At 40.1% G+C, this 15,731-nt stretch overlaps 1 protein-coding gene across 3 annotated transcripts in view; it reads right to left on the reverse strand.

Moving 5' to 3' along the window:
* Window positions 1-15,731, reverse strand: part of LOC126297832 (intermembrane lipid transfer protein VPS13A-like) — a 759,301-nt gene that overhangs the window by 485,208 nt on the left and 258,362 nt on the right. For all 3 annotated transcript variants that reach the window (XM_049989081.1, XM_049989080.1, XM_049989079.1), the window contains exon 24: window positions 610-797. In XM_049989081.1, the coding sequence (XP_049845038.1) occupies window positions 610-797 (188 nt within the window). The remainder of the gene's footprint in view (window positions 1-609; window positions 798-15,731) is intronic.

Below are 15,731 nucleotides of genomic sequence, written 5' to 3' on the forward strand. Positions count from 1 at the left end.
ATCCAGAGTCAAGAGCTGCGGCACCCATCTTGAAGATAATTTTTTCATTTCTAATTCTTCAGCTAAAATGTGACATATCATTTCAGATGAAATTTTTAAAGTGTGAGCAATTTCATGCACTTTCAATCAGCAATCTTCCATGACCATTTTGTGCACTTTTGCAATGATTTCTGGAGTAGCAACACATCTTGGCTGACCCCTGCGCGGATCATTATCTAAGCTCTCCCAACCAAATTTAAATTCATTTGTCCACTTGGCAACATTTAAATATGAAGGAGCAGAGTCCCACCTGCGTATTCCAGAAATCAGCATGAATGTCCTTTGCTTCCATACATTTCTTTATGAAGTACTTGATCACTGCTCAAATCTCGTTTTTTCCGTCTTCAAAAATCACTATGCCAGAACAATAACAGAGCCACATCACTGCCACAGCTCTCTTCCAAGAGCACTGATGTAGCACATGTTTACAGGAAACAGTCCAATGAATATCACGTGAACAACTCATTGTGCTAGTGCTGACTTCTCATGGTGATTCCAAGCACTTTTCAAACCACCTTCATACTTAATACATTTTCTAGAATGATTTAAATCTAGGCTGTGTATACATACCTGAATTTCTAGTGAGCCTGCTAATGTCATTACTGCTCTAGAAACTTGTGCAGACTGCAGCCTTACTAGAATATTGTCTATCACAGGCACTGCTGTAGAGCTTGTTGGAGATAGACCACTCCTTGTAGATGCAATATTTGTAGAACTAGAAGATAGCTCTTTGAAGAAGTTTTCCACAGTTAATTCACCTGAAAACCAAGGAAAAATGTTTAACAAATTTTACTATGTGCTACAGTTCATTGTGTATCTTATTCAATGAAGTGAAGGCTCAAAATCTGAAAAAAAGGCACTGAAAATAAAAGTAGTGCCTTACATGAGTATTTATTTTAATAATCACAGGCTCTCTCACTATAAAAAAGTAAATACTATTTCTTAAAATTTATGGACATTAGGGATAAAATTAGTGCACTTATAAGGTTTTGATACTATACTACATGGTTATTGAGGAATATATTCACAAATATGCAATTTATTGAAGTTTTATTTACAGGTACAACTTTTCAAGAAATTAGCAGGGGGCAGAGCTCATTAAAACTCCTCACAGCCTTGTGTTCAGAGAAGAAGACTTTCTATGTACATACTTCATTTCTTTATCAAACAGTCAAATAGGTTCTAAAGATAAATAATGGACAATCCAAAGAACAGAGCATGGTTTGTACACAGGATGAAGTCAAGAGTTGTATCAGGGATAATAGAGAGAGGTAAATACAATTGAAGAAAGGCTGTGCTTATTGAAATGTACAGTTCAAATTGGACCCTCCAGGAGAGATGAATATATCCTGAATACCAGTTTTATGGGAAATGGGGGATAGTGGAATAATTTGAAGATCTTCTAAGGAGAATATGACATTTTATACTGAAGGCTGTATTATGGATAGACGACAAGCAGTCTGCTCTTGACAGTTTCAGACTACATGAACCAAGCAGAGACTGAAACAGGAACAGAAGCTAATTCCAAAAATAAAGTTTGCAAGAGTCTCTGTTAACGTAGATGCAGAAGTGAGTCAGGTAATTTCTCTCTCATGTTTCCTGATTGGTCATTGACAGAATGCTGGGCTATGCTGCATCTTTGTAGTAACTTATATTGTTCTTAGACTCTTCTCCAGATATTCTTGTAGGGTCTCACATTGAGACTAACAACTCAGGTTCTACAACATTCCTAATTTAAGATATATAGAAATCCTGACACAAAAATAAGGTGCTGTAAACTGGCTGGATATTTTTTAAACATCTTAAGATCATGAAATTTAGTTTAGTAAAAATAAATCTCATCATATATTATACAAGTTGTCTTAGAAAGCATAAATATAATGTTTCATCTTGCCATGCTGTTTGTTGTGGTCACACTTCACTAAAAAATGCAATGGCAGAGGACAAAGATATACTCATTTTTCAACTTATGAACATCTTGTATCACGGCAGTGTCTTCTGCAACTTTGTGATCAAAGAAGCAGAAGAAATAAGGGTACCTGACAACATAATCAATCAGAACAGTGTTTCCCACTGATGATATACATTAGATATTGTAACGCCACAAATCTTCCAATATCATTTCCAAGTGACAGACAGACTGACAGCAGAAGAAACAGACTGGTAGCCCATAAATAGTTTCTGAACATCCTTAACACAAGAAACTTCTCAGTTCAGATTAAAAATGAATATTAAGCAAATGGCAAGCTGTGTTAAAATCTTTCTTGCAAATTAACATACCTCTCTGTCCTGGACACACAGATTTTCTGTGACACTCAAGGCACAGTCAGGAAGTTCCTATCAGTGTGAATCCCTGTGGTAAGATTTCATGGCAGACAGTGGTAGCCCAAAAGTAGTTGCAGCTGTACTTGTTATCTTGTACATACTTAAGAAGGCTTATGCTGATATAACATACATGGTCATATCAGGGTGAGCCTGAATGAGATATTGGAGCAGCATTGACAGCAAAGAATGAAGAATATTGTCACTTCAATAATTCAACAAGGGTAATGCAATGTTGCAAGGCAAGTTAGTTTGCTGAAACAGCAGACCCAGCAGTACTGCACAGACTCATGCAACAAGGGGCAATGCAGATTTCTACACTGACAGTGACAGTGGTGTTTTAGAATATGTGAGTGAAAGTGGTGCATATGTAAAACAAACATACCACTGCAATCTACAACTACAGAAGTTTTCCAATGAAATTATTTTCAGTCTCACAGTTCTACCAGGATGACAGCGCTATGCCAAATGAGGTTGCCACATGGACTTGCCAGCAGACGTCACTGGTTTGAGGTCATGGCAGGGCAACAGCTCTGCACAGTAAGTCCCTCCCAGACTTAGAACAACAGTCCATCACATGTATACTTCAGCAGCACAGCCTATTTCTGCCCAGGGGCAGTGCTTCACTCTCTACATGCACCTGCAGGCTCCCACCTTGCATCAACCACCTGCTCACATCATCATGGTTCATAGCTGCCCCTCCCTGCACTCTGAGGGCACTATAGTTTGATATCAGAATATGCAGCATCATCTTACTCAGCCTGATGTCTGAACCACCACCTACAGTGCCAACATGGTGTGATGATGAACCATTTGAACCATTTGGTTATGTTTTGTAGGGTGTAATAGACATGGAAGTGAGGCATGAATGTCATTGTAATTTAAAGGTTACCTTGCTTGGGCCTGAGGAGTTGACTAACTTTTCTGAGTTTAAGGGTAACTGAGAAAGCAGTAATTGGTGTCTGTAAGATGTACACAATATAACTTCTTGGGCACACTGTGCCATCCTTGGAGTCAGTTCCTCTAAACTGTTATACGTGTCATCGATATGGTCACATTTCAAGTAAGTATAGAGAGTCTAGATGGCTCATGATATGATCTAAAGACTAGTTTGTAATGACTGTTTAGAGCCAGAAATAGTAAAGGTGCTGTTAGAAAAGGTAGCTTGGGATGAGCAGTTAGTGTTGCTTCAGGTACCACGGCATGAGGTGGATCAAGCTGCCACACAATTACTTTTTCCTTTTTGTGGAAAATCATCTGAGGATGTGAGGTCATTTTTAAAGGACATTAAGAAATCAATGGAGTTGCGTGGTAGAGAGAGAGTCAATCATTTGGAGTAGCAAAACTGCGATTAATGGAGGAACTGAAAACATGTAAGCTTTATGGAGGCATTAAAAATGCAGCTAACTTTGAGTATATGGAGAAGGTTTTCTTTTCAAAGCTGCAAAGAACAGAATAGTGTGACTTATTTTTTAGAGCAGTTGAGTGCTATTATGAAGAGGTCTGGAGAAATTGTGGGAGATCTCAGTGGCAAGATATGGAAATGTAATGAATACACATAGGAGTTAGGGCAATGTGATGCACCAAATGCAGTTATGTTATAAGAAGCTGAGCAGGGGGCATCTGATAATTTTCTGATGGGGTGTCACTGACAGGTCAAGAACGGTGTGTACAAGTGCACCAAAAGACCTCCATTCTGCTAGAATTAAGAGGAGTTTTGACATCAAGCCTGTTTCTAGTATTTCCAGACATTCAGTAAAAGTTTATCCTTTCATGAAATACATCTAATCATGCTCTGGAACATGTCTTAATCAAGGAAATTAATGGTGAAGATGATCCTGCAGCTTTTGCATTGAGACAGCTGAATGCAGTGGAGAAGAACCAGTCAATGAAAGAAAAAGAGATGTTGAAGCTCATTGTATGGCGTCATGTATTTAGATGTTGCTTTTGTGGAAAAAAAATTACACATGGTGGCCAACCACACAGCTTTGAAGTGATTATTGGGACTAAAGGACCCATTTAGCAGGCTGACAAAGTGGGCCCTGAGTATGAAATAGTAAACAAGGCAGGGGATAAGCACAGGGATGTAGATCCATTAAGCAGGAAGGTAGTAGTGTTGAAAGATCTGGGCCATTGTCTTGTGGAGTGGCAGGCAGCTCAGAGCACTAAACAATACAGGACCCAATCGCAGTTTAGCACATGTGACAGACTGGTTTGTATGGAAACAAGGCTAGGGCCATGGGAAGTACTAACAGTGAAGTTTAAGACACAGATTTTAAAGGGAGCATATGATCACACATTACCTGCTCATGGAGGGTGTGCCGGCCGGAGTGGCTGAGTTGTTCTAGGCGCTACATCTGGAGCTGCGTGACTGCTACGGTCGCAGGTTCGAATCCTGCCTTGGGCATGGATGTGTGTCATGAACTGAGGTTAGTTAGGTTTAAGTAGTTCTAAGTTCTAGGGGACTGATGACCACTGCAGTTAAGTCCCATAGTACTAAGAGCCATTTGAACCATGGAGGGTGCAGAGCAACAAACTGGAGGGTACCTGAGAGATACTGGCGGAAGCAAAAGAAAGCAAATGTCAATCAACATGTTAGAAATTGCATGTAGTGTGCACAACAAGCTGACTTGAATCATATACAAGTGCCATTGCAGAGGCTACTAGAAGCACTGAAACCATCTGAAATTGACGTACCAGGACCAATCAAATGTACAGCAGCAGGAAACTGCTTTGTATTAACAATTACAGACCCCTTTTTATGGTACATGGGGCTGGTTGCTATGCCAAACCAGCAGGAAGTGACAATCACACAGGCAATTGTTAACAACAGGATGTCGAAGTTTGGAGTGCCAGGTAAGATAACTACAGACCAGTGTAAGAATTTCATGTCAGAGTTATTGAAGGAGCTGTGTCAGTTATTGCATATGAAAAAGTTAAGAACAAGTCCTATTCATCCACAGGTCAATGGTAGAATGGAACAGGTACATAGAAGAACTGTAACATGTTATGTTACTACACAAAAGTACAGCACGGCAACTGGGTGGTGGTGGTGGTTGGTGTTTAACGTCCCGTCGACAACGAGGTCTTTAGAGACGGAGCTGGGGGTAGGAAAGGATTGGGAAGGAAATCGGCCGTGCCCTTTCAAAGGAACCATCCCGGCATTTGCCTGAAACGATTTAGGGAAATCACGGAAAACCTAAATCAGGATGGCTGGAGACGGGATTGAACCGTCGTCCTCCCGAACGGCAACTGGGATACGTATGTAAAGTATGTTGTGTCAACATCTCATTCTCTTATTCAAAGTACGCACGAGTACTGTTTGTCCCCATATGAGGTGGTGTATGATCAGAAAATGCCATCACCATTCCATCTTGTACAGGAAAAGAGAGATAATGATGGGGAGTCCATCCATGAGGTTGTCAAAACAGTACGAGAAATATGGAAATGAGTATAGATGGCAAATACAAAGGCGTTAGAGAACTAGATGGAATCAGTGAAATGAACAACAAGTTTACCACAACATAAAGTAGGACAATGGGTGACGTTATGCAGTCCTTACATAAAGAAAATGAAGATGAAAGAGTTCATCACAAGGTATAAAGGACGCTGTTAGCTGGTGGAGACTACTTTGCCAGTAAACATTAACTACGATAGTATATGTTACACAACTAAAGCCTTTTCGAGGTAGAACAGAGTAAATTCCAGGAATTTCAAGGGTGGAACTGGAGAAGACTGTGAAGAGCACAAATCAGAAGAAGATAAAAGATGTATATTTGTAGTGAATGAGTTATATTCGTTATTTCTGTCATTTTTGTTGTATATAGTTGGGCTTGCTAGTGGATGTGGTACATCAAAGGTAAGTATGGAAGTGAGGCAGGTCATAGCAACAGAAGAAGAGAAAACTGACTTATCACAATTTTGTCTTCTAATATGATTCCTGTTAACAGGAAGACATGCACAATTTGAGTGTTATATTGGTCATATAAGCCGAGCAAGTGGTGACTTCCTGCAAAGTTTGTGCAGGTGAGGATCTGTGGAACATTATTAATTTTGGAAGATGGTAGCAAGCATGCAGTAATGACAGAGGAGGAGTTAAACAATGTTTGCAAGAGGACTGTTATGGTGTGTCTGAACTGGGAAGTACAAACCAACCTGAGCAAATGCCCGATTACGGGAATCATGCAAGTGAATGTCTCACAACCAAAGCTATATTGGCCAGATGAACCTTTGAAAATTATTGCCAACACAGAATACAGAATTTATAAATGAAACTTTAGAGTCTGATGTAATACATTCCCTGGATTGATACATTGTGGTGGAGTAAGGGCACTTCTCAGCTTATCACTAAATGTAACATGATGAGCAGTTCAGAGAAGGATATCGTTATGTGACAGTGCTTTCTAGTCCAGTAATAACCAGTGCCACAGTGGCTCTAATTTTACTGTCCATAGCATTAATTCTTCTGAGGTGGAGAGCTGACTGTTAGCATAATCCACCAGTAGACAAGATTTTAGTAAACTGGTTCGATAGAGCATAAAATGGTATTAGTGATCATGACACAGTTGTAGCATCAATGATTAACAAAGTACAAAGAACAACTAAAACAAGCAAAGTGATACGTATGTTCAGTAAACTAAATAAAAAGTCAGTAGACTCATACTGCAATGAGGAACTTGAAACTTTCGGCACAAGGCACTGGGTAGATATGTATGCAGTAGAACAGTTCATAATGGTGGAGATTTTACACTGAGTTTTCAGCTGAGTTAGTACACAGTAGAACAGTTCATAATGGGAGGAGATTTTACACTGAGTTTTAAGCTGATTTAGCCCCTCTTCTAACTATACTATATCAGAAATCCCTCAAACAGAAAACTATACCCAGTTCTTGGCAAAAAGCACAGGTCACACCCATCTACAAGAAGGCTAGTAGATGTGATCCACAAAACTACCAGCAAATATTCTTGACATAAATTTGTTGTAGAATCTTAGAGCACATTATGAGTTCAAACAAAAAGAAGTATCTTGAACTCAATGCCAACCAGCATGGATTCCAAAAACATTGATCATATGAAACCTGACGCACTTTTCTCACATGTGACATACTGAAAGCTTTAGATCAAGGCTGGCAGGTAGATTCAGTATTTCTTGACTTCTGAAAAGTATTTGACAGAGTACCACACCTAAACTTTTTGTCAAAAGTATGATCATATGGGGTATCAAGCAAAATTAGTGACTGGATTGCAGACTTTTTGGTAGGGTCAATTTGGCATGTTATCTTGAATGGAGAGACATTGCCACATGTAGAAGTAACTTTGGGTGTGCCCCAGGGAAGTGTGCTTTGACCCTTGTTGCTCATGTTATATATCAATGACCTTGCAGACAATATTAACAGTAACCTCAGACTTTTTGCATGTGATCCAGTTACCTATTCTGAAGCCCTGTCTTATATAAACTGCATAAATATACCATCATATCATGATAACATTTCAAAATGGTAGATTGGCAACTGACAACTTGCTTTAAATATTCAGAAATGTAAAATTGAACACTTCACAAAAAAGGAAAAAAAAAGAAGGAAAAAAAGTCCTTAGTATCATATGACTATAATTTCAGTCACTGTTAGAATCAGTCCACCCATACAAATATCTGGGTGTAACACTTTGTAGGGATATGAAATGGAATGATTACATACATCCAGTTGTCAAAAAGTAGGTGGAACACTTCAGTTTGTTGGCAGGATGCTGTGGAGGTGCAATCAGTCTACAAAGGAGATAGCTTACATATCACTCATCCAACTGGTTCTAGAATATTGCTCAAGTGCGTGGGACCTACACCAAATAGTACTGACAAGGAATATTGTGCATGTACAAAGAAGGGCAGCACAAAAGGTCACATTTTTGCTTGATCCATGGGAACGTGTTACAGACATACTGGAGAAATTGAACTGGCAGACTCTTGACGATAGATGTAAACTAACCCAAGAAAGTCTACTAACAAAGTTTGAAGAACCGGCTTTAAATGATGACTCTATGAATATACAACAACCCATTATGTATCACTCACAGAGAGATCATGTGTGTAAGATTACAATAATTACAGCATGCACAGAAGCATTTAAAAACTCATTCTCCATGCACACCATATGTGAAGGAAATGAGAAGAAACCGTAATAACTGGTACAACATGACATACCATCTCCATGCATTTCATGGTGGTTTGCAGAGTGGAGATACAGAAGAGAGACTGAGAGTGTAGCCTTGCAGTGTGAATATGGAAAATATGTACATTTTTTCAGGATTAAAGGAAAAGGAAGCAAGGGGACAAGTCATGAAGGTTAAATTCCCAAAAGCACAAAAGAAGTGTGATAAATAGACTCAAAAGTAAAGTAGAAATAAGTGCTTAGTAAGTAAGAGTGGATGGGGAATGTAACCCATGTAGGGAAGCCCCCAGCTGTTTTGGTCATAAAACTACCACTGTATTTTGTACAAACAAGTAATATAATATGAAACTGGTCTTAAGGTCAACCTGAGATATATGGTCTCGTTTGTAGAATGAAGCAATATAGCACCATATCAGTGTCAGCCTGAACTATGTATTGTAGCAGCACTGACAGCAAACAAGCAAAGTCAACACAGTGTTGTGAGGTAGGTTAGCTTGCTGAAAAAGCAGTATTGCATCAACTCATGAAGCAAGGAGGGGCAAGGCAGATTTCCACACTGACAGTGGCAACAGTGCTTTAGGATACATGACTGGAAGCAATGCCAATGCACAACAAGCATACACCTGCTGTCTATAAGCACTGGACTATTGCAATAAAATTATTCTCAGGCATGCAGGTTTACCACAATGACAGGCTCTGCCAAATGAGGCTGCCAAATGGACCTACCACCAGAAGTCATTAGTCTGAGGCCACGGCAGGACAATAGTGCTATGCACTAAGTCCCTGGTGGACTTAGTGCTACTCCTCATGCACATCATCCACCTTCGGCCATCACAAATAGGCCCCTAATAATGGTGGACATCCCCGACCACGATGCAGTCAGGTGCCAGCCAGGTCTGCATGAGATATGCCACAATCAGGTGCCATCTAGGTCTGCGTGAGATATATCTTCATCTACATCATCTACTACACACTACTGACATGGGAACCACATGTCTGTTTTATGGAATGAGTCCAGCAGCACGCCAAGGAGACTCTGTGTCAGAATCATGCAGCATGTAAGCAGCCAGCCAAACAGCCAGCTGGCCACTGACCTGGTTTACTATGTAGCACAGATGTTTCCATAAAGCACTTGTTGCATTTGCAGCTGCCTTTCTCTGAAGCCCCCTGTGCTCCCATCTCCACTGTCCACCTGCACCATCCTGACTTATAGCCACAGCATCATCTTCACTCAGGACAGAATCTGAACCACCACGCATGGTGCGAACACAGTGTGGTGAGTGATGAACCATGTGGTTGCATTTTCAAGGGTGTAACATATGTGGAAATGAGATATGACTGTCATTGTAATTTAAAGGTTACCCTGTTGAGGCTGGAAGATGTGACTAACTTGTAGTGTACAGAATTTGGGTTTGTATGGTTACACTATGTAATTTACTTGAGCATACTGGACCATGCTTGGAAGAGTTCCTCAAACCTGTTATATAAGTCACCAGTATGGTCATATTGCAAGGCAGTGTAGAGAGTCTAGGTGGCTCATGATATGACATAATGGCTGGTTTGTATTGATTTTTCAGAGTTGCGATTTCTGTTTGTATTATTTTGTGTAATGGGGAGTAAGAGTGTCACAATGGCAGATTCAGGGATGAAGGATGCCTCAGAGCTGAACAGAATACTGTTATTCTTAGAAAAGGTAGTGCAGCTGGCAGTAGATAATAAGCAGCTACATGGACAGTTGACGGCTTTAACAGCTAGGGAAGAACAGTTAGCATTGCTTCAGATATCACAGTTTGAGGTGGATTCAGGTGCCACAGGATTAACTGTTCCCTTTTCTGGAAAATCATTTGAGTATGTGCAGCCATTCTTAGAGGACTTTAAGATGTTCACAAAGACGAGTGGTTAGACTGACAGTGAATTATTGTATGCAGCAAAACTGTGACAAGTGAGAGATTCAACAACATACATAAGGAGCACAGAGGCATGAAAGAATGCAGCTTACTATGACTCTCTGGAGAAGGAGAATTTACAAAGATACAAAAAACAGAATAGTGTGAGGTATCTTCAGAATTAGTTGAACAGAAATGTGAAGAGGCTTGGGGAAGCTGTGCAGGGTAAGGATATATAATGAATGCACATATGAGTTGGGACAGAGTGACGGAGCAATTCCAGTTTTGTAGCAAGAAGCTGAGCAGAGTGTGCTTGATGCTTTTCTGGTGTGGTGGCCATTGGACATGTCATTAGGGTGCATACAGGTGCATCCTAACATCTGCATTCTGTTACTGCTACTGTTCTTCACAATTGGCTTCAAATCAAGTAGTGTGCCTATGAAGTATAATCTCAGTTGTGTGAATGGATTCATTATTTCCCATCATAAATGTCACAGTTCATAGTAACCAACAGAAAGCCATCAAGAAAAACCTGACATTCCCCAGAGAGCTGTTATAGGCCCTCTGCTCTCCCTAATCTACATAAACAATTTGAGAGAGACTCTGAGCAGCCCTCTTAGATTGTTTGCATATGACAGTGTAATTTACTATGTAGGGAATTAATCAGAAGATCAAAACCAACTGCAAAAGGATTTATACAAGATATCTATGTGGTGCAAAAAGTGGTAACTGACCCTACATAATTAAAACAGTGAAGTTGTCCATATGAGTACTACAAGGAATCCATTAAATTTCAATTATATGATAAATCATACAAATGTAAAGGCTGTCAATTCATCTAAACACTTGGGAATTCTAATTATGAACATCTGGAATTAGAACCATCACACACATAATGTTGTGGGGAAGTCAAACAAAAGACTTTTAGAAGATGTGGCAGGTTTTGTAAAGAGACTGCCTACACTTGTTCATCCTCTGCTAGGGTACTGCTTTGCAGTATGGGATCCTTACCAGATAGTGCTGAAGGAGTACATCAAAAAAGTTCAAAGAAGGACAGCTCCTTTTGTATTATCATCAAATAGGATGTGGCATGGATATGATACATGCGTCAGAGTGTCAATCATTAAGAAATGCAATTTTTTTCTTGAGGAGAGATCTTTTCACAGTATTTCAATCTCTAATGTTCTCCTCTGAATGCAAAAATATTTTGTTTACACCCACCTACATAGGCAGAAATGACCATTGTACTAAAATAACAGAAATCAGAACTCGCATAGAAAGATTTACATGTTTCTTTCTCCCATGTGGTGTTAAGGAGTTGAATGGTAGAGAAACAGTGTTAAAGTTGTTTGATGAACCCTCTGCCAAGCACATAAGTGTGAATTCCAGAGTAGTCATGCAGATGTAGATTAGGTTAGTGAGGTAACACAAAGAAAATGACGTAGTAACAGGGAAACTGGATAGATGAGGGGTATTTTCTGTGAACATTACATGTTACATGTGTGGACAGCAGGGGCACTAACAAAGGCAGTCTTGCCAGACACCTGCAATAGAGGAAATGGAAGATATCAGCAGGAGAATTTTGGTAAAGGACATAGAAGTGGACAAGGAGGGAGGAGGTAAGCATCTGTTAAACACAAAGTGGAACTCAAAGTCCATCTAAATGTGTTCCCATTAAAATTAGATGCAACAAATACGTATGTAGAGACAGAGCATGCAATACTGGATGCTATGTGGGGTAACAAGTACATGATTTTGTTACACATAGGGGTGCATGTGTTGATTGCCAGTAGAGACTCACTGTGTCAGAGGCAACAGGAATTCCCACACTATAGGTTACGTGGGGCTAGGCCTACTGACATGAGACTGTTGGAGTCAGTGGATATAGATTTTCGAATAGGGACTGTTCAGTTTAAGTTGTGATGCAAGGATGAGCTACAGCATGATCCTGGGGCTAGGCTTTTTCTATCAAAATTGAGCCAACTTTGACCTTTGGTGATACCAGCTAGGGGAAGCTGTTTCCAGTGCAGAACTGTTGCAATGGACATCAATTGTATTGAACAAACCAGTTGAAATGTGTATAATTGCACTAGTGAAGTCACTATGGGTGAATGTGCAGCCAGATCTACCTGTGGGTATGTCATGTACTGTCCAGCCTCTGCAAGAGAACAATATACTGGGTCCAGAAAGTTGTTTTATAAATGGAAGTGTTGTCACATACAAGAGAGGAATAGTGGGAGAGTGAGACCTGTAAACATAGATAATTCTGGCACAAAAGTACTGAAGTTCAGGATGGGGTGTTAATACCAAGTTTGGACATTCTAGATGAGTGATAAGTATGGGGAGTAGAGCACAAGCAGCCACAAGCCACCATTAAGATTGCCTTAAGTATGAGAGTGGAACATCTAAAGGGAGCACAAAGAGAGCAGATGCGAGAACTGCTGTTTGAATTTAATGATTTATTTTTATATGGTGTCTGTTGCCAGCAATGTCCATGACTCAACCTTGTGTACCAGTAGGGGACAAAAGCCCAGGTGTATTGGATGCCACATTGCAAACCTAGATATTGGCTGTTGATCATGAAAAATTTTATTAATCAACAGCTAGTCAATGGATAACAGAAGAAAGTACCAGTCCACAGGGTGCTGGAACTGTAGCTATACAAAAAAAGTCGGTGGTTGGTTCTAGACAGTATCTGTTCTGCTGCGGTTACTGTCACCTTAACAGTAAGACCACAATGGATGCATATGCCATTGCCAACATTACTGAGATGGTCAATAACTTGGGATAATGTTTGTACTTTTCAAACATTGACTTGAGGAGTGGCTGTACTCAACAGGAGGTAGTTCCCAAAGATCAGCCAGAAACCCTGTTTTTGGTACTATGGGAGCACAATCAGTTCAAGAGAAAATATTGTTTGGATGGAAAAATGTGGCTGAAACTTTTCAGAGGTCATTGGGCTGTGTGTCAAGTAGTTTAAAACCATGCCAGTGTTTACTTTCTTTAGACTATATCATCATATTCCAAAAGACATGGATCAGAATAGGCAATGTCTGATGGAATTGTTTAAGAGATTGAGAACTGCATGTCTGACATTGAGCACAGAGAAGTGCCATTTTGCATTAGAAGACAGAGTGTATTTTGGCCATATAATTTAAAAGACAGAGTAAGGATAGACACCACAAGGCTACTGCAAGCTGTACACAAGTTTCCCGTGCCTACGTTGATTAAGGAACTGCATTCTGTTTTCAGGATCTCAAATTACTATAGAAGTTTCATGAAAAGATTTGCTGACATAGCAAAATCACTCACGCAGTTGCTGAGGAATGATGTGAAATCCATATGGGCAGAAGGGTGTGAGTGTGCATTTGAAGAATTAACAAGTGCTTTAACATCAAGCTCAATATTTCCATACTTCCACTGAAGGACTTTATCCTTTTGTGTCATGCGTCATATCAAGCTTTGGAGGTTATATCCTGAATCAGGAGATTAGTGGTAAAAATTGTTACTGTAGCCTATGCATCTAGGCAGCTGAATGTAGTGGAGGAGAACTATTCATTGAAAGAGAAAGAGATGTTGAACCTCATTTATAGTATCAAATATTCTAGATGTTATCTTTATGGGAAAAACTTTCAGGTAGTGACCAGTCACACTGCTTTGAAGTGGTTACTGGGGCTGAAGGACCTGTTTAGTAGGCTGACAAGAAGGGCCTTGAGACAAAGCAAGTTTGAGTATTAGGTAGTACACAAGCCAAATGGGAAAATGGTAAGGTACTAAATGACAGCACATCACAGTGACTGGGATACACATCTAAGGTATGTTGTGTCAGTGTATAGTTCAGATGTATACATGAAATCTGGGATATCCACATATGAGGTGGTGTTTGGTCGCAAAATGCCATCATCATTCGATTTGGTAAAGGCAAAGAAAAGTAAAGATGTGGAGTCGGTCCATGAGTTTGTAAAAACAATATGAGAAGTTTGGAAATGAGTAACAAAGGTGAATATGAAGGCATTACAGAGGAGGAATCAGTGAAACATAATGCAAGTTTACCGCAGCATAAAGCAGGACAGTGCATTATGTTATCCAGCTCTTGCATGCCAAAATGAAAGATGAAAAAGTTAACTGCAAGATATCATGGACCCTCTCAGCTGGTAATGACCACTTTACCATTAAACATGAGGTTAGGTCGCCAACAAGAATGATGAAAGTATATGGTGGATGTGTAAGACCTTTTCGAGGTAGTCTAGAGTTGATTCCATGAGTTTTGAGGGTGGAACAGGTGAAGAACATGAGGAGGAGCTATCTAAGGAAGACACAAGAAGATGTGGTTGAGCCTCCGCACAAAGTACCATATTCATTAAGATCAAGATGATGAGGGGAGTTTGTCATGGATTTTTTAAAAAAACATTTGCTTATGTAGAGGACTGTGGTGAATAAGTTATGTTAGTGTGAAGATTTTTTCTGATATTTTTTGTATGTGACTGGGCTTGCCAGTGGCAAAAGCCTTCTGAGGAGTGAGGAATGGTGATATTAGTCCCTGTCCTCAGGATGTGATATGCTGAGGGCAAGAATGGAAGGGAAGCAAGTCATAGTATTGGAAGAAGCTAAAACTGACTGAACATGACTGTATATTCTAATTTGATTCCTGCTTACAGGAAGACATGCATAGTTTGAGTGTTATGGCATTCACACACATGCAGTTAAGTGGGGAGTTCTTGGAAAATTTGTGCGGGTGAGGCTCTGCAGGATATTATTCGTTTTAGAAGATGGTAGCAGGCATGTAACATACCAACCGTATATTAGCATATTAGTGTGAGCCTGAACGATGATGTATTGCAGTAGCACTGACTGCAGATGAGCATGGGATGTTGTCACTGTAATAATCCAACAAGGTAAGTGTGATGTTGTGAGGCAGGTTAGCTTGCTGAAACAACAGATTCAGTGATACTGCACAGACTCAGGCAGAAAGGGACAATGCAGATTTCCACACTGACAGTGGCAGTGGTGCATTAGGATACGTGACTATAAGCAGAACATATGTGCAACAACCATGCTACTGCTGACAATAAGTACTCGGTATTTTGTAACAAAATTATTCTTAGTCTCGTAATTCTACCACAAGAACAGAGCTATGAAGTATGAGGTCAGCACATGGATCTGCCAACAGAAGTCACCAGTTTGAGCCAATGGCAGGCCAATATCTCTATGCAATAAGTCCCTCCCTGCCTTTGTAACATGGTGCAGCAGACCATCCCCGATCCACATCAGTAGTATGACTGATTCCTGGCAGCAAGTCGTGGGTCACTCCCACTGTACAT

Source organism: Schistocerca gregaria, chromosome X, assembly GCF_023897955.1.
Source record: "Schistocerca gregaria isolate iqSchGreg1 chromosome X, iqSchGreg1.2, whole genome shotgun sequence".
Lineage (NCBI taxonomy): Eukaryota > Metazoa > Arthropoda > Insecta > Orthoptera > Acrididae > Schistocerca > Schistocerca gregaria.